This window comes from Cyanistes caeruleus, chromosome 12 (assembly GCF_971803275.1).
Source record: "Cyanistes caeruleus chromosome 12, bCyaCae1.hap1.1, whole genome shotgun sequence".
Lineage (NCBI taxonomy): Eukaryota > Metazoa > Chordata > Aves > Passeriformes > Paridae > Cyanistes > Cyanistes caeruleus.
Window position 1 is genome coordinate 19,991,627 of NC_141712.1, and position 18,940 is coordinate 20,010,566.

Sequence of the window (18,940 nt, forward strand, 5' to 3'; positions counted from 1 at the left end):
TTACACAACAAGATACAGCCATAGGTTTCTCTGGTCCTTTATTATAGTTGTACACTAATGTAACAGTGTAAAATGCAGCAGCTGAAGGGTTCTATACATCAGGGAGAAACTTTGGGGAAGGGCCTGTACCACAGGAAAACATAAAACATTTCCTGTTCCAGGTGTTGTCTGCAGACAGTGATTTCAGTCAGTTATGGTCAGGCAGGTAACACACATTAAATACACAACATCATAAAGGCCACAAAAACGAGATGCACAAAGAAAGAAAAAGCCAAGATGTGCCAGGAAATACAAGTTAAAACATCCTAAATCAAGGCATGAGGGGACCCTTCATCCAAAGCAGAATTCCAGTCCTCTAAAACCCTGTGGAGATCAAAGCAAACTCCAATTCTGGAGCTTCCAAAACCAGGGGAGACCCTCCTGCCATTCCTGACAGAAAAGGCAGCACAAATGTGGTGAGGAACACCTGAAGAGTTAAAGTTCTGGAATGCAGGAGCAGGGATCAAACATTCCAACAGCAGAGGAAGTTTGTCCCACTGTGAAGTCACCCAGGACAAGGGGAGAGCAGCATTTCAGAGAAATCCTGAAGGGCAGCTGGAATCAGAGCAGCACAGACACAGGTCTGCTCCAAACCTTCTCCTCCCTTTGCAGGGAGTTGTCCCCAAATTATTCCTGTGACAGTCTTTAATTCCTGGGCCTTGCTGCCCCAGGAATGCCTCCCAGGGCAGGATTTAGTAATAAAGTGACTCCTATGCAAGGAAAATACAAATATGTGCTTTGACCCTTTTGTATTGTGCCATCCAAAAGAGCCCAAAAATTCCTTCTTAATTGTGCAAAATCATCACAAAAATCACCTCTAACGCAACAATCAAACCATTTTTCCACACAGAACTGAGAGAATAAGGCACAGGAATTCTATCCCATCTCTTGTTCTAAACACAAATATTTTCCTGAAGTTTACATTCACAAGGTCAATAAAGTCATTGTAACAGAAGAGATAAAACTGAAAAAAAAGAAACAAAACAAAAAAAACCCCAATGTGTTCATTTCCAGATTAATTCCAACAATCTGCCCTGCAGCTGAGCTCCTGCCTGCCTTCAGGAGATGCTAAAAATCTACACATAAATGCAGGACTCAAGAAACAGCAAAAAAAAATGTAACAAAACCCCTGTAAAACATCTTTTTGTAACACAGTAGAGTTATTTTTTATCTACATTAACCCTGTTTCCAGATATTTGAAGTGATCAGTGCTGAAATTGGAATTTCTTCATTTTATGTCAGTAAAAATAGGTGTGATTTGATGTAAATATGGACATAGCTTAACTGGGTAATTCACTATTGTCTAACAAAGCTTCCATGGCAATACTTGGACAAAGTAAATCTCTGTGAGAACTTGAAATAAATCTCTCTGAGAATTTTAACTGGATCACTGGGAAGGGAATATCCCACATTCCCTCTGAGGGATGCAGGGTGGTTCAAAAGGGATTTACACACCAGGAGGAAAATCTGATTGAGTGGAGCAAACCATGGAGAACTCAGTGGGTGTGAGGCTGCTACAGAGTTCCAGAGCAGCTGAAGTTAAACATTTACACCCTGGCAGTTCCCTAAAATAATCTGGATTTGGGATTTGTTGGGAAAGCTGGATCAACTGGTGATTCTTCTCAGTGCATCAGAGAAATTCAAAAATTCAGTGGAAATTACAAAAACAATTTTTAAACTAACAATTACAAAATTGCTTTTACAAATTTTTGCAAAATTACAAAAATCTTTTTAAAAGATCCATTCATAAATGATAAGGAGATTGATGCACCTACAACCCAGTGCTGCTGAGGCAGTTCTGTTTTTAAATAAAAGGCAACATTAAGATGTCTTTGTATTACAGTTTTTTTCTATTAATGAGTGGAAAACATCTGAACTGCTGCCATCTTCCTCCAGGGTCATCCTCAGAAAAGTGTCTGCAAGAGCAGCATTGAATAAATCTCTGACTTAATGACTGGATCATAATTATTATATATTCAGGCAAAAAGTAAAATCATTCTTTTCCTGCTCCCAGAACTGTAGATATTCCTTCCAGCTTTAGTTTGGAATTTATAATTCTCCAGCAAAATCATCACTGATGCGATTTTGTAGCTTAAAATCTGTGTGGCGATAGCAAAGCCTGCAGAGTTCAACTGAGATGATGGAATAAGAAAATCATGGAATTGTTTGGGTGGGAAAAGACCTTAAATCTCATCCAGTGCCACCCCTGCCATGGCAGGGACACCTTTCACTATCCCAGGATAATCCCAGCCCCTCCAAAGGGAGATGGCACAACCAGGATTGAAGTGCTCCCTCAGGCAGGGAGGGCTGGGGGGAAGTGGTGAAACCAAAGAGCTCCACTGCCACACGGAATTCCCATCAGGGAAAATGTCCTACACCAGGATAGAAGGAGGTTTCCTTCCTTTCAGCACCCAGAGTCACTCCAGTTGAAGTGGCCACATTTCAGGGGACAAAGGCACAGCTGTGGCACCAGAACAACAGCCTGAGGTAGAGCTATTGAGGAAGTAAAGGCAGGATCTGGGCACTCAATTGGTTCAACAAGATTATCTCAAACCCTTAAAATCATCAGGGTCACACTGAAAAGTGTAAAGGTGCTTTGAAACTCAACACTTGGATTTTTATAAAACCAAAGCAACAATTGAAAAGATCTGGATTTAACATTGCCAAGCTAGGTCATGGCTTCACTGAATCCCACCAGCAAAGATTCCTCAGACACCTCAAACACAACCCATGGAGATCACACAGGGAGTTCACAGGCAGAGCTGCTCCTCATCAGAAATCTGGTGCATGAATTTAATCTGCTAAATACAGCAGAGCATGAAGGGCCAGAGAGAAAGGTGCCTGAGAGAAAATCAGGTTTAGTAGGATGTGAGAGGTGATCCTTGGGGCAGCTGGAGCTCCTGGGAAAGGCTCAGAGCTGGCAGCTCACACAGCAGCTCTGCTTGGTCCACAATCAATTCCAACCCCCACTGGACCTCGTTACCATAAGGTGCAATAAAAACAAACTGGTCCCCACTGGTCCTGAAGCTGGGTGTTTTCATAGGAAAACACATCTCAAAGCAGAACTTTGAAGGGAGCTCTGGTGCTCTATGAGTTACTGAAATAAAAGCCCTTTCCCAGAGCTGAGTTTTGTCCACACCCTCCTAGTACAGGTTTGAGGAATTGGTTTGGGTTTTTTCCCCCCACTAATCCCACTGGGAGGGTCAACTGGGCTTTATCTAATCTTGCTTTCCCTTTTGATGTGATCAGTTTCCTGGGATCAATTGGACATTTTCACCTAATTTTCCGCTCTTGCCAGTCTTGTGACACCGGTGAATTCTCTCCTCCCTTCTTTCCTATAGATTAACACAGGAAAGCAAAAGCTGCCGAAGCCAAAACTTCCACAGCTGTTAAAAGGTTTTAGAAAAAATCTTTTGGCTCCTGGTGTAGTAGCAGTGGGCATTCTGTGGCACCCACATCAAATATGGAATGTGCAGCCAGCAGAATGGAAAGAGATCCTGGAAGTCATTTCTGTCCTTCTCCTCATCCAAGGAAAAAGGAAGAAGGTAAAATGTCTCTGAGACAAACTAGTTCCCTTCCAGCTCTCTTCCCAGACAGCAAACAATTCCCCAAAAGGACCCAATCAGAACTGATATTTTTCTTTTTCTTCCCACTTCCCCCTTCTTAACAATTTTTACCCAGAATTATTAATTCATGCAAGGCACTGCAAGAGCATTTAAAGAAACACAGAACAATTCAGAGAAGGAGCAGGGGACGAACTCTCCTGTCCTTATTTTTAACTGCCTTAATAATTCCTTGTTGACCCCTGCCTTGGAACAAGCCAATTTGCTAAGGGTTAACATTACTCACTTCTTTAAAAAAAAGCAAAACTAAAAACCCTGACAGCATCTCTAGGGAAGGTCAGGGAGCACTGACAGTGAAAAGGGCATGGATACAAGGAATAATCATGAGAAATGCTGGGCCAGCTATGGGCTGAGCTGCTGGGCGTGGGGCCGGAGCTGGGGGTGGAAGGACGAGCGCACCGTGCGGTTCATCAGCGGCTGCAGCGGGCGGAAGTTGTCCACCATCCTCCTCTCCTCCTCCCCGTCCGACGTGAACAGCAGTGTCCGAAAGGCCTCCAGCTGGGAACCACAAATGGCCACTCCAGTCACTTCCCAGGAATTCCCCCAGTTTGGGAATTCATGGCAAAAGACAAGAGTTTATTGTTGGAGAGGAAAGTAAAATCAAAGGTAGCGCTGTTTGAGTTCTGAGGGGTTTTAGCACCCACATCTCTGTCACCTGCTGGTGTCCCATTATCCACACCAGCGTGGAAGAATTATCTGCCATCCCTAGGGAAATTAAATCCCAAATGTGGCACAGCTGAGGGAGCCATTTCATCATTTCAAGCACTTAATCCAACCTCCATTTACAGCCTCCCTGGCACCCAGAAAAGAGGGAACCCCAACAATCCTCAAGTTTTTCTCTCACTGGTTTGTAACTGGGATTAAAATAAAGCAGCAGCAGATCAGCTTTTAATGCTCACAAGGCCATTCCAATGATAAATCACTGCTATGAGAGTGAAGAGCCAAGAAAAAATAAGAAAATTTTCAATTTTAGAGAATGCTACACTATGCCTGTAGTTCTCTGTGAACAATCTCCATCTCACAGAATCTTCCCTTTTCCCTTCCCTCTGCAAAAAAAGGTACATCATGCTAAGGAGAGCAAAATTATGAGAATTCCAGTAAGTTCCTAAAAGCTCCCAAGTTTCCAAGGGGCAGGTTCCAGAACTGTGTATCACAGATCAAGATAAAACTCTTGAGACTAAATGGAAAATTTGAATAAAGCTGGAAAAACATCTTGGAGGGGTCTTAGGTCTTTCTGTATTAGTGGCTGTTAACACCAGGATTTCTCCCCAAATCCTGGGTTGAAACACTCACAGATCTCTGGGAAAACACAGAATTTTTGTGTTTTACCAGAGAATTGCTAGTGAAAAACTGGTTCTGAGCATCTCTGTGGCAACAAGAAGTGTGATCTGGAAGGAAAATTGAGATTTACCTGATCCTCATCCACCTCAATTGGCTTCTTCTTAATGATCCACGTGACTGATTCAGTGAGGGGGGGAGTGGTCAGGGAGCCGGCGTAGGTCCAGTAATCAGGGCAGGAAGGGATCAGACAGGAGGGATCAAAGACATCAAACTCGATCACAGTGTCCTAAATAGCAGGAAAAAACACTTTTAAGGATGGTGTTTTGAGAAAAAACTGACAAAGTTGGAAAATATTTTGACAGTAAGGTTAAAAACCGTGTTATATGTGTGCATGGGAAATGGGGTGTTGTGAATATTAACAATGTAATAATTTTAAATCCCACAAATTTGTATAAAATTGGGTTTGAGGTGTAAGGGGCAATTGCTGAGCAGCAAAAATTGAAATATTTCTGCAGTCCCAACAAGCCATTAGGAATTCAGTGCAGGAGAAACAAGGAGTGAGAAGGATCAACAGCCTAAGGCTTTGTGGGAGCTGGATGCAACCAGGAAAAAGGGAATAAGTGGTGGAATAAGTTCAGGTAGCTGTGCCAGATCTTTAAAAGACTGCAAACAAAAAGTGTTTTACTTTTCACCATGTGATTTTACGCAGCAGGAAGCGGACTGAAGTTTTCATTTAAATCAAATATTTCCATCTCTAGAATGTTCAATCCCTTAAGTGAGGATATCATAAAGAATGTAGGAGCTTCAAAATCCAGGATTTCCCACACAAACATTTCTCCAGGGGGATTTTCAGGATATACTTGGGGATCTTTAAAAGAAACCACATTTCTTTTAAATTCACATGCTGTAAATTATTATATTGTCACAATAGATGTATATTCTGATTTGGGAAGGACTTCTGGCACTGAACTGAGGTGTTTGGTGTTTATCTGGCAGAGTTGTCACTGCTCTGATATAAAAACTTGTTTTATTTGGATTTTGAAACTCCTTCCTCTGAGAAGCAGTGGCACAGCGACTTCAGCTGGATGTGATTAGAAGTTGAAGAGGTGGATGTGGTTTTTTGCGTGTACTTTCAGAAGGGAACGGGCACGGGAAGGAAGAACTGCTTCTGTCGGAGACTCAGCACTCCCTCTCCTGGCAGGACTCTGCCAGGAACGATCCCATTTCCCCAGCAGAAAATTCAGTGTTTATAAAAAAGCAAATCATCTCAAAGATCAGTCAAAAAAAACCAAAAAGCCTTAATCCCACAGTAAATAAACCCCCACTTCAAGCATGTCCTTGTAAGGGAGCTCTCAAGAGCAGCTCATTTTTTCAAGAGGTTTGGAAAGCTTGAAGTAGCCAATTCCTCCTGAAAAGTCAGCTTCCCTTCCCACTTCCAAGGTGCCAATCAGCCCCTCCCCAGTAAAATTTAAGGAAGAAAGCTTTTCTCAGTGTTTTGTGGTTCTCCAAGTGTTCTTTCTGCTGGGTGACAATGGGTGGGACACCTCAGAGCACTGACCTTGTGTCTGACTGCTGGCAGGGCATCCACCAGGGTCTGCAGCCCTTCATGCCGTGCTCCCAGCTGCAGGGACAGGAAGGGGTTGGAGAATCAATAAGCTGATCAATAATCAATCAGTTCTACTTAGCAGCCTTAGTGGTTTTTTAATAGCAACAGTCACAGAATATTTAGGGTTGGAAGGGAGTTCTGGAGATCATCCAGCACAAGGCAGGTGCACCTGGAGGAACACATCCAGGTGGTTTTGGGATGTCTCCAGACAGGGAGATTCCATATCCTCCCAGAACAGCTGTTCCACCCTCAATGTCAAATTCTTCATACTGAGGTGAAACATTTTTTAATTTCTGGCCATTGCTCGTCAACTTGTTCACTGGCACCATTGACCAGAGCCTGGCACCATCCTGACACCCCTTGAAAACATTTATATGGATTGATGGAATCCCCTCTCAGCCCTCCCTTAACTGCCCTAAGTTGGCTTGAACAGAATGCAAATAGAAAGGTCCCATGACAGCTGGTCCCACAGAACAAAATTACCTTTAAGAACACTCCAATAACAGCCAGGCCATTCCCTTCCATCACAGCTTCCTCAAAATTCGGGTACTCCACAGCATTCCAGTGCACCAAATGCAGCTGAAAGAGGAATGAGGGAGAAATCAACCCCTGCACAGGGCACAGACAGCACACCTGACTACTGGTCCTGGCTGCATTTACTCCTTGGCAGAGTGAGGCACTGCAGTGAGTAGCCTCAGAAACCACAGGAATGAGGAACAAAGTGCTCTTGGTAAATAATGGTCCTTCCCTTCCTTTTTTGTCTTTTGCTTTAAACAAAAGTACAGACCCACTGCATTTCCCATCTATAAAAGGGATTTAGTCTGTGGGAGTCTGCCTCCAGGAACGCTGATCAAAGGCACAAAGCTCAGTCTTCCATCTCTTCCCGGGAGCAGAGCGCCCTGCCCTCCTGAGGAACATCCTCCTGCACATAACAATCTTCCTCTGCACTGCTGACAGCCAATACATTGAGGAGTTTTGTGTGATAAATAAATACCCCAGCCCAAAAACTTAGTCACAGTCTCCTGTCAATGAGGATCTTGCCAAGCTGGCAGCAGCACCATGAACACAGCAACAGGAGAGAAACTCTCCTTAAAAACAACCCAACAGCACTTGACAAATTCTCCTTTGGCAAAGAACTGTGGTCAAAACTGCCACAGTTTCACATTTTCGCTGATTTCACCCTCTTTATTGACACTTTCTTTCTTAGTAGTTACTTAAACATCAAAGTTTTGTTAAACGGTTGCAAACAGAAAATAAAGTGATATTTTTTAAGAGTACTTAATATATGCTTTGTTTCTCTGAACAATTTAGCAGCAATAAACAAAGTGATTTTTAATTTTCAGTAATGATGCCAATGTCCAATTTTCAGGCTGTTCTTCTCCAGAAAACACCATCAGTGAAGATGAATTTTTATAGAATAAAACAGCAGATAAAGGGTAGCACTTCAAAATAAACTGCAACTCCTCAGTTTGGGAGTTTTCACAAACACACCTGAGATAAGTATTTGCATTGCTCAGGATTTCATCTCGTACCTCTGCTGGGTAAAATTTACTGTCAACGGTGTGCTCTGAGCCCCAGTCGTTGATAGCTCCCCAGTGGAAGTGGAACTGCTTTAGCCTGTACTGGTTTTCCAAGGGGCCTCCAACGATGACTAGAAAACAAAACAAGACACATGTTAATAAATATGATTTAGAATTGGCCAGACAAGTAAATCCTAAGAGAAAAATTTGCCCAGGAAAAAGTGTCAGGTGGAGTAACTCAACTATCTACACCTTGCCATGATCAAATTATTCAAGCAAACACATTCCTGGTTTTCCCTGCATCAAACTGGAGATGAGCTGAAGAGTCTCCTCATCCACCTCCCCTCAAGGGAATGTTTTCCCAGCTGACACCAAGCTTGGCACAGTCACAGCAATGACTCTCACATTCTCACCCCTCTGTCAGAGCAGGAGTGTCAGGACTGCTTGACCAGGTGACACAGCAGTGACACATCTATTAAATGTATTCAATGACATCCCTACAAGGATCTGTGAAAAATATTGACATTTCTCATGACAAGGCTTCAAAATATTTCCAGACAAATCAGTACATTGAGTCAAATGTTCAATCTGCAAGCTACTAAAACCCAAACATCTTATTCTGCTGCAGCACAGCTTCCAGACTGGAGAAGAAAAGGTCAGACTGAAATATGTTTTGTTGTGCCTACAAACTGTTCATGAAGGATTTAAACATCCAGTCTGCCACTGGGCAAGTTTCTGAAAGATTTAATGCCCTTTTCATCAATGAATAAAGGTAAAACTTCTGTCCTGATTTCAGAAGGCCTCCCATCCTCCTGCAAACACGTGAACGAAGAAGTCTATGCCCAGCTTCTGCTTCCACTCATTCCCTCCTACCTGGACCAAAACCATCCTGCAAAGTCATCTTGCTAATTATGGTATCAGAGCATCTGTAAATCAGAAACCCTAATTACTTCCCAAGGGCTAATAACACTTATGGAATCAGGGAATCCTTTAGGTTGGAAAAGAGCTTTTCCAAGAGTTCATCCAGCACTAAACCATCAGCATCTGCTGATATTTATTGAACTGCAGGACATGGGGAAGTTTTACAGCAAACCTAATCCCAACACTGCTTTGGGAAATAAGTTAATCACTTCCATGCTAAGGAGAAAACAATGAGAGGCATTAAGAGATTTTCTTGTATTTTTTTTTTTCCTGAAAGCCAGCTAGCAGATTTGAAATCCTAACCAGACAGGCCTGTCTGTGATAAAGGAATAAATTAAAACAGGCTGTGCAAAGGGACAGTGTATTAATTTCATCCCCTGCTGCTGAGCTCTGGGCACAAATGAAGCACTGACCATCACTGGAAAAATCACAATTCCCCATCCCTAGAAGTGTCCAAGGCCAGGCTGGACAGGGTTTGGAGCACCCTGGGATAGTGGAAGGTGGAAGTGGAAGGAGGCCCTGTTTCAGCCTCGTTTCTGATGGCACCACACACAGACAGAGCACATGCTGTACATACCTTCCCCTCACCCTCTTCTTCCTCCTGCTCTACCTTCAGCTTTAGCCCAAGTCTTGCAAACCCCATGTCAGGATTCAGGCATTTTTGTCTATCCTGGGTGTCTTTCTCATCTTCTCTTTCAACTGTGGTGCTTTTGTTTGTTCCCAAGCCTTCTTCTCTGGATTTCTATGATTGTTAGACAGAAGCTGGCAGTGAGAAAAACCAGAAATAGCAAGAGTAAAGAGAGAAAGGTGGAGGAGAGAGGCAGGCACCTGAAAACTGGGGGTTATACAGCAACACCTCACTATCTGTTGCTTCTCTGTCATTTTGGAGCCCTGGCACTGATTGTTTGATGCCATCCTACCCTTCATGAACTTGAATTCATTTAAGGAAGATGAGGATGATGAAAAGGCAGCAAATGCTCACAGGGAAAGATTTACCTCAAGGAAAGTCTTACAGACAAAGCAGGTAAGATCTTTCAGAGGTGAGCACCAGTCTCAAAGGCCTGATGATTCCAGCCTTGCCTTTATGCCACAAAAACTGTTCATATGCAATTAAATATTGCATCTTTCTCAACCCCCTACAGGCAATTTCCCTTTGTTACATCAATTCTAGAAGAAAAAAATCCAACTTTGTTATCCACTAAACACTCAACAGATAGTGGGGTGTGGTTTATAAAGCAAGAGGCTGTTAAATGAAAAGCAAAGCAAATCTAAAGTTAGTAAAATAAAATCACTCATGGGGTAACTAGTGATGTCTTTCTGCTAACCCAACCTCACTGAAAAAAAACAGCACTTTGTGCTGGAGAAACAGAAGGGCAGGACTTGGCTTCTTCATGACATCAGTGCATAAAGGAGCAAAGGCAAAGACATTCCCTCTTGGAAATGGATTATTCACTCTTGGAAATGGATATTCCAAGTGAACAGCTAGAAATAAGAAAAACAAAACGAGCCCAAAACATCACACAAGCTTCCTGCATTCCACCACCACCATTTTTGCTGCACTGTTTTATCAGCTGCATTCCAAACATCAGCCAGAAATATTGGTGTTGTGTAGACAAAGTGTTTATTTGTGTGCTGGAGGCTCCCTCCCCGAGGGCATTGCTAAATCCCACAGGAAGATGCAGGCACTGTCATGGTAAGCAGCCACTTTAAACATAAATTACTCCAATCCAACAGGTTCAAACTTGCTCAGGGTCTTTCAATTTTTCCCTGCAGGACAAGCTGGGCAATCATGTGCTTCACAACAGCCCTGACTGATTGCTACCAGCACACTCACCCTTATGAAATATCTTCATATTCTGCAATATTCTTTGGAAGCTTTTAGAAGGAACAGTGGACAGAAAATCTGGGATTTGGGAGCAATATCTCGATTTTAAGTCAATTTTTTTTTTTTTTACTCTATTGAGCCTTTAAAAAGGTTGAGCTGCTCAGGTCAGAGGTTTATTCCCATGAAATTGCTGGGGTGCATGGTTGGATTTTCCATGCACTCCTGCTTCCCATAAAACAACAGGGACACACACACACACACCTGCTCCTGAGGGCAGAGCTCAGTGTTATTCCCTAAAACCCCACAGAGATAAGTGTGTGTGCTTTCCAACTGCAACACAATTGGCTGCTGATTATTTCAAGTGCATTAAATACCTCTATTAACACCACAAAAGATAAGTGGCAGATTACTTCAATAAAGAGCAGTGATGGAATCAGGTTTCAAATTGAGTAGGTACACATATAAATGACTGAAGATTGACTTGTGTGGGTAAAGTTTATTACAAAACCTACAACACAGGGCACTGAGGCTTGTGAAAGGAGTTTCAACATACAGCAGGGGATTTGTGCACAATGCCCATGGTGATAAAAACACTGTAAATGTGAAGTCTGTATAGAATTTCTTCATCATGATTCCCACCACTGTAAACCCAGGATTTTTTTACCATACATTCATTTTCAACATCAGGTCTTATATCACACAATTATTTATCCTCTCTTAGCATTAACTTGGACATTAAATAGATTTTTTTTTTCCTGAGTTTTTGCTTACTTGATCTATCAGTAGAATCATCAAACTCCACCAGGAAGGAGTAGCCATTGTTCCAGATGTGAAGACAGGTGGTGGGGTCATAGCTGATTTTCAGAGGCTTCAGGAAGGGATCATAAACACTGTCCCTCCACTGGATGTTGATGGGAGACTGGCGGGTGCCTCCGGGAATTGTCAGCGGGCTCTGCCACAGCGGATGCACTGCAAGGTGAGGAGCAGAGTCAGGCTCTGATGCAGGACACAGAACTTTCTGGCAAGTGAAGGTGCTGTGTCACCAAAGGCTAATTCAAGTCAGCTGGTGCCCAGGAAAGCAAAAGAAAAATAAAACATTCCAGTTGCATGACTCAAGCCACACAGGGAAGCGCAGTAATTTAACTTAGAACAGCCATGTCAGTACCTTTCAGCCTTTGTAGAATGCTCTGCAAAGAAATTGTTATTTCTTTATCCCTTATTTCCCAGAAAAAGAGACTGTTTTCCTATCATTGCCAGAATTTAAGGCGGCTTTCTTTTCCAGCCTTCTCTGCACACCAGCACTATCAGCTGAGCTGGGAGAGCTCCAGACATGGGATAATTCCCACTGGGAAGGAAAACATTCTCTAGAAGGCAACACGAGCACAGGGGTTACTCCACAAAGGGGGGTTCAGAGCTCCTGCAGCAGCCACGCCAATCCTGCCCAGAACTGCATCGTGCAGATGGGTCCCGCTGATCCCACACCTGTAAACCCAAACCCAGCAATTTTGTGGGCAGCTTGGGCCCCTCAAACTGGCACAAGCAGGATAGGTACGTGAATGGTTTCCACAGGACTTTATTCTTCTTAAAACCAGAACTGCTGCCTGCGTGGACCTGTTCACCTGGTGACCCACACACAGCTTTTGGTGCCCTGTCCCTCTGCTGAACCCTAAACCATGATGCTTTGAGCATCACTTTACAGGCTACTTCACTAGATACGACTGCTCGGAGTCTTTTAAACGAGGAATGAAAATAAATTAAACCTTCAAACCACTCACACGAGGAGTGGCCGAACAATTTCCCACCCCCCCGCCGCGGTTTCCCTCAGTGAGCAAACTTTACGGAGCTCCATGAGGTCAACTCAGGCAAAGGCGGCGCAAAACATTCCCTGTGTTTAAAACACTGCCACTTCCTGATGTTTCAGGAACATTTTGTCATTTTTCATGACAAAGCCAGGCAGAGCTCGGTGTCCCTGCGGCTCCTACAGAAAGTTTGGCAGCGCGGGGAGCTGGGAGCGATGGCGGGACTGAGGGGGGGCGGGCTGAGGGGGCTGAGGGAGAGCGGCACTCACGGGCGTCTCGCAGGCGGTAGGAGCAGCAGGCGCCGAGGCTGCACCGGCGGCTGCCCCCCCGTGAGGAGCAGGAGGAGGAGGAAGAAGAAGAGGCGACGGCAGCCGCCCAAGCGCGGCGGAGCAGCGGCAGCATCGCGGCGGAGATCGCGGAGCCACCGCCCAGCCCGGCCCGGCCCGGCGCGGCCCCTTCCGGCACGGCCCTCACGCCATGGCCCCGGAGGCGGGCTGGGACTGCTCTGGGCGGCTCCTTCTGCTGTGACATCGCCGGAGCGGCGGCAGCAGCTCCGTGCAGGGTAGGGATCATCATTTCCCATGCTTAGGGTGGTGCCTGAGCCCCTGTCAAAAGTGCGTCCCCTCACACCAAGTATGGCTCCTCACACCGAAAGGGGTTCCTTCGCACCGAGGACATGCCCTCCAAAGAGTATCGCCTCACCCAAAAAAGTGGCCTCTCACACCAAAGTAGTATTTACTCCCTCACATCAAGAGTTTCTCCTCTTTGCCCTCACATCAAGAGTATTTTTTTCCGTCACACCAAAACTGGTTCCTTTGCATCAAGTACATCCCCTCACACCAAATGAGCATCACCTCATCCCAAAGAGTGTCTCCTCCCATCAAAAGTGCATCCTCTTGCACAAAAATAGTATTTATTCCCTCACACCAAGGAGTTTCTCCTCATATCAAGAGAGTATTTATTCCCTCACACTAAAAGGGATTCTGTCACATCAAGCACACCCCTCCACAACAAATGAGCATCACCTCACCCTGAAAAGTGTCTCACTCACATCAAAAGTGCATCCCCTCACACCAAAAGATGCAGAGGTGGGTGGCCCTGGCGCAGCAGGGTCCCCTTTCCAAGCCACATCTAGCAAAGTTATAAAAAGTTAATACTATGTTTACTTTTCTTGGCTGCCACAAAGGCAGGAGGCCAAGATAGTCCCACCTGGGATGGTGAAAGGGTGAACTCAACTGAACTCAATATTCACCTGACACTGCCTGAGGAAGAAAAATCTCAATGAAACTGGTTAAAACCTTCATCATGCCTTCTGTTCCAGCTGTCAGTAAGGAAAAAAAAAATGCTTAAAAAAAGGAAAAGCCTGCAGAAAGCTGAAAGTGTCAGTGAAAGCACAGAGATAAAGCAAGAGCTCTAATTTTTGCCAGTTCTCTTGGACAGCCAGGAGCAGAACACCACCCTCAGCTCCTGACCTTCATCTTGCTGTATTATCATATTTCTTGGTTAATCTCTTAAGATAATTTTGAAAATCTGCATTTAGCTTTTGGGATTTTTAAATCTTGTTAGTATGAGTACTTTTGAATTTTCACAAGGAACCTTTCTTAACATTGAGAATGTGTTACTGAAATGGAGACAGGACCAGATTGTCAACCAAAATCAACAAAAGTGTTTTCCCTGGTTTTCCAACACAGTGTAAGAAGTTTCCATTGCATTTACAGTATAACATGTTTAAAGTACTCCTGAGCTGAGTAAGAGCAGGTTGAAATCTGGCAGACGATTTGCTTTGAGTGGCTGCACTATCACAAACAGATCATCAGGAGATGTACAAACAGCTTGTGATGTCATGATGTTAAACTGAGTTTAAATTTCATTTCACTTCCTCCCTGCAGAGTCTTTTTTGTGCATCAGGATTCAATTATAAGCAAAATGAATTTTTGGTTTGACTCCCAACATTTTTTAGGATGGCTAATTTACTAGTCTCAACAGAATGCTTCCTGTAACTTGGAAAGATAGATAATCAATGAAATTGAAAAGACCTGCTGCCCATAAACATCATGATTCAGTCAGGCTTAGTCACAGTTTAACTGTCTATTGATCATGGTTAGGCAACTCTTTAGCACAGACCTGTCTTGCTGAAGCTACTGATGGACCATAGGCAGGTCCTGGTTTACTCTCTCTTGCTCCTGAACCCAGAATGGTTTCCACAACCAGAAAGGGAAAAGCCTGAGGGATGAGCACAAGCATGCAGAGTGTGTGTGGGAAGAGAAATAGAAACCTCACCTTCAAGCTTTTAAATGACCAAGGTTAATTTATAAAAGGTGAGAATTAGAACTAAGCATGCAGTTTGCACCCTTTGCTCACTGAGGAAGGGCCTGGGTTGGTGCTTGCCTTTGTCACACACCCATCTCTGCCAGAGCAATTAAACCAAATTTTGACATACAAAAAGCATAATCAAGATGTGAACCACCTGCAAAAAGGGATCTGCCACAAATAGACCTAATCTGTGCCTGATTTGATTTTTTAAAAAATCCCCATCAGACACAGTGATGCTCCATTTAATTTTATAATGTTTGGGGGCTTCTTACATTTGCCTTGTGTTTTTTTTCCCACATATATAAAGCCACCCAAATAGTCCCAATCTCTGGGATAATTTTCTATAATTAATTGCAGCTTTTGAAGTAGTTCTTAAAAAGTCCATTTAGGATTGATGCAAGCATCAAAAGCTTCAGGGTGGGAACCAAGATCCAGATGAAAACAAAGGTTTTAATCTTGGAAAAGAAAAATACCTGTTGGATCAAGTGCTTTGATTTCTTTACAAATAAGATAAGCCGGGGCAGACAGTGTGGTGGGGAGAGCTGAGAAACCCCACCCAGAGGAAGGAAATGAGGCTCTGTTTGCCATAGCAACACATTCTGAACGAGAAAATAAAATATACATGTTGCTGAAACTGAGTAAAGAGCCATTTCAAACTTTAAAGGACCACAGCTCTGCTTCAGCCACTGGGACTGAGTACTGCAGAGGAAATCCAAGATAGGTTGATTTCCTTGAAGCTTTTTTTTTTGTCTGAATCAAGATTTTGGAGGATAACAGCGCTGGTTGGCTCAGGCCCATCGTGACAAGGTGCTGAAAATTCTGCTGAATTGATGTCAGATGGGGGCTGTGATTTAGGCCAGTTTATTGATAAACAGCCCAGAGCTTTTTATCAAACAGATGTAGCTGACAGGCTGCTCCCAGCTCGACAGCAGATTGGGAAATGCTGAGCTCTCCTCTGCCTCCACAGTGTTTGGCTGAGATAGGAGCCTGGCTGAGGAGGCAGTGGCTGAGCCCAGATAAGGGGGAGGTAATTCCAGCTGGCGAGGTAAAGCAAACAGAGGCTTTATCTTCTCTGGTATAAAAAACATTTGCTGAAATTATGCATGCAGGCTTAGGAACTTAGCGTGGAAAGGGCTTGGAAGAGAACTCCTGGACAATTTGGGGAAGCACTGCAGTTGTATGTGCAGGCCTGGAGATGGCACACCTGGATTGTGTGGCTCTGCAGGACTTGTACAGTTCTTTGGGAAAAAAACCCCAAAACTTGAAGGATTCTGCTTTTCTTGTAAGCACTTCTAAAAGGGCAAGAAAGGAAAAAGCCATTCAGGCCTGCTCTGGTAATAATTATTAAATTAGGCTTAAAAACCCCCATGGAGAGCATTTCCAGCAATAAGTCTACAGAATGAGTATCTGAAATCTCCATGTGTCATTACAAGATACCTCAGAGCTTGGCACAGATACTCCCTGGTCCTCCACACCACTGGGATTTTTGATATCCATGCCACAATTCTCCCCAATGTTTCTACAGTGAAGTGCAGGAAAAGCCCTTTGTCTTTGCAGGGTCACAAGGGGAATCAAAAAGCTCCAGAAATTGTCAGCCTTTGAGTTGTTTAAGCCTGGTGTGAGTAACTGTGGAGTAACCCCCAGGCTGCCTCACTCAGAGCTCCTGTCCACTCCCTGCCAGCCAAAAACAGCCATTCCAAAGACAGGGTTTTCCCAAATCAGTTTGTTTTGGCATTTCCTGCACGAATGGTGCAGAGAAGAAAAAGACTGAAGGAATCAATTACTTAAGAATCTGTCTTAAATTGAAAAGAAGAATGTGAGTGAAAATAGATACCAGTTGTGGCTCATTCAATCAGCAGTGGTCCTTGGATGGAACAAAGTGGTCTGATACCTTCTTGGAACAGAACTCTTACCCTGGGTAACCATGAAATGTTCCTGGAGGAACCTGGCTCTGTTCTTTGGGAGAAGTTATTATGCTGAATAAATTTACAGAGGAAAAAAATAAGAAACAAAAGGTTTTTCTAGCTATAAAGAATTACTTTCTATTATTCTCCAGCTGACATTATCTGCACAGCAGTGAGTAGACACAATCTCTGGCTGGCCCCATCTTATCTGAAAGTAAGTTAATCAGTATTTTAAATAACTAAATCTTTAACATCCTCCAGGAGTATCTTGCACCTCGAAGTGATTTATTGGAGGTCTGTACAGCATATTTGAAAGGGTTTATGGCTTGTTCTAGGCCTCATTTTCCAAATCAAACATTGCAGTGGCTATGAAATTCCTAGTCAGAATCAATTTGTGCTAAATGTGTTTTGAATTATGCTCATGAACACAGTTTTCACTGAAGGCAGCCAAGCCTCCCAAGTAATTACTGCTTTTTGTCACAGGTTGGAGTCACACAAAATCTGGTGCCACTGACAGCAGAAATAAAGAACAAGGTGGAGCCCTGAAATTCCACACAGTATTTTCATTTCTTTCATTCTATCCACTCTTTTTTCTTCAGTCTTTCAGCCACATCCCCAAATCCCCTTTATAATTCCCTAATAAATAAGAACAACACCCAACCACAGCAGCTCTTTTCCCAACCCCTGCATCTCCCATTTTCCACCCATGGGGATGAGATGAAGTGACTTACAGGAGGCATTCCTGGTGTTTTTCCGGGAGCAGGCAGCCAGGCTGCAGGGCCGTGCTGGCACAGCCCGGAGGTTTTTCAGCTGCTTGGAGAGACTCCCCAGGGCTGTCACCTTCAGCCCATTCATCGCTGCCACCGGCCACTCCAAACCTTCCCTGCTCCCTCGGCAGAGCCTCCTACAGCCTAACAACCCAACATCACAGAGAATAAAAAATCATATGGCTACACAGCTCCACCGAGGGGTCACCAGGCTTCTTTTTAAATAATTCTGAGAGCACCCTTTGCTGGTTAAGAGATGGAGCCAACCCAGGAGTTAATTTTCAACCTGTCCCTGCACTGTCTTCTCCATTGGCTCTCCAGTCTCTCCAGAGGCTGGCTAGTTGATGATTATTCTGCATGTGCTTCCCAGAGGTTCTTTTCCCCCCTCATCTGGTTCCAGGAATGGGAAGGATTGCAGAAAACTCCTCTTTGGTATGCAAAGAAAGGGTTCTTATCACTCCTCGGTGCTGTGAATTTGAATAGTTGTGTATTTGAATACTGATAGCCAAGAGGTGCTGTCAGGAACAGCTGAAATGCCCCGAGCTGGTGCTCAAACTGAGGAATTCCCAAAATCCAGCAGCTACGCAAGGCTGGGCCCAGAAAAAGAAACATTTTAGCTACTTTAGCTATTTAACTGCAGCAGCTTTGCAGCCTCCAGCTGAGGAGCTGCAGAACAAGGGATGCAAACAACAAATTTTGTTACAAAACCAAAATTTTATACAGACTAAAAAGAGTAACATAGTGACCCATAATTATTCCTCTGGTCATACTTGAACTCAACTGAAATTTTTTTTTGGGACAGCACAGAGGGAGATGTTTTCCTGACCCATATTTCTCAGAGATAAAAGCAAGAATGTTACTCTCTTGCTGTTTCCAGGGGCACTTCCAGTAACTTTGTTGCTTTATGTGAAAATCCTGTCTGGAAATCCCACACTTCCATTTTCTTTGGGAATGTTTGCTCTTCCTCTGAAACAATCCACACCAATAGCACAAATGCATCCAAGTCAGAGCTGCAGTTTTTCAGGCCAAGTGCAGAAACAGATGAAAGGAATTATTCCTGTAAAATTTCCCCAATATTTCAGACAACTGCCAGCTAAACGGGAATAAAGATGGGGAGCCATTGAAGATGGAATTATTCTTTCCAAGGACAGCGAGTCAAGGATAACCCAGCATAGCAGTGCCTGAGCCAAAGAGTCCCCTAGCATTCCCAGCCCCTGTGAGTGACAAAGTGACAAACCAAAGCCAAGGTCCAACCCAGGAGCACAGGAAAGAATAAAAGGAGACATCCCAAGTCCTTCCTGGGGACAGAAATAGAGACAAACCTGAAGCTAAGAGTCCCAGC

General features: G+C 43.9%; 1 protein-coding gene across 4 annotated transcripts; it reads right to left on the reverse strand.

The window, feature by feature from the left end:
* Positions 1–21: 21 nt before the first annotated feature.
* CA5A (carbonic anhydrase 5A) lies at positions 22–18,923 on the reverse strand. 4 transcript variants are annotated; one of them, XM_086848196.1, is made up of 8 exons: positions 18,836–18,923; positions 17,563–17,742; positions 11,587–11,784; positions 8,082–8,200; positions 7,033–7,128; positions 6,502–6,564; positions 5,074–5,229; positions 22–4,160 (listed from the first exon to the last, which is right to left on the reverse strand). In XM_086848196.1, exons 1-8 carry the CDS (start codon positions 18,882–18,884, stop codon positions 4,005–4,007), a joined length of 1,017 nt encoding a protein of 338 aa, XP_086704322.1. In that variant the 5' UTR covers positions 18,885–18,923; the 3' UTR covers positions 22–4,004. The 4 variants fall into 4 exon arrangements, with proteins under 4 accessions (XP_086704322.1, XP_086704321.1, XP_023790247.1 ...); XM_086848195.1 differs by lacking the exons at positions 17,563–17,742; positions 18,836–18,923 and adding an exon at positions 12,884–14,674 and having other exon boundaries at positions 22–3,066; positions 3,975–4,160; XM_023934479.2 differs by lacking the exon at positions 18,836–18,923 and having other exon boundaries at positions 17,563–17,823.
* Between the last annotated feature and the right edge of the window lie 17 nt (positions 18,924–18,940).

What these genes read in the sequence shown, in the direction of transcription:
- CA5A (XM_086848195.1), bottom strand. Translation starts at nt 13,190, where the DNA reads ATGATGATCCCTACCCTGCACGGAGCTGCTGCCGCCGCTCCGGCGATG. An exon ending in TGATTCTACTGATAGATCAA is followed by an intron (nt 8,201 to 11,586) that starts GTAAGCAAAAAC and finishes TTTGTTTTCTAG; the next exon opens with TCATCGTTGGAGGCCCCTTG. An exon ending in TGCCAGCAGTCAGACACAAG is followed by an intron (nt 5,230 to 6,501) that starts GTCAGTGCTCTG and finishes CCTGCTATTTAG; the next exon opens with GACACTGTGATCGAGTTTGA.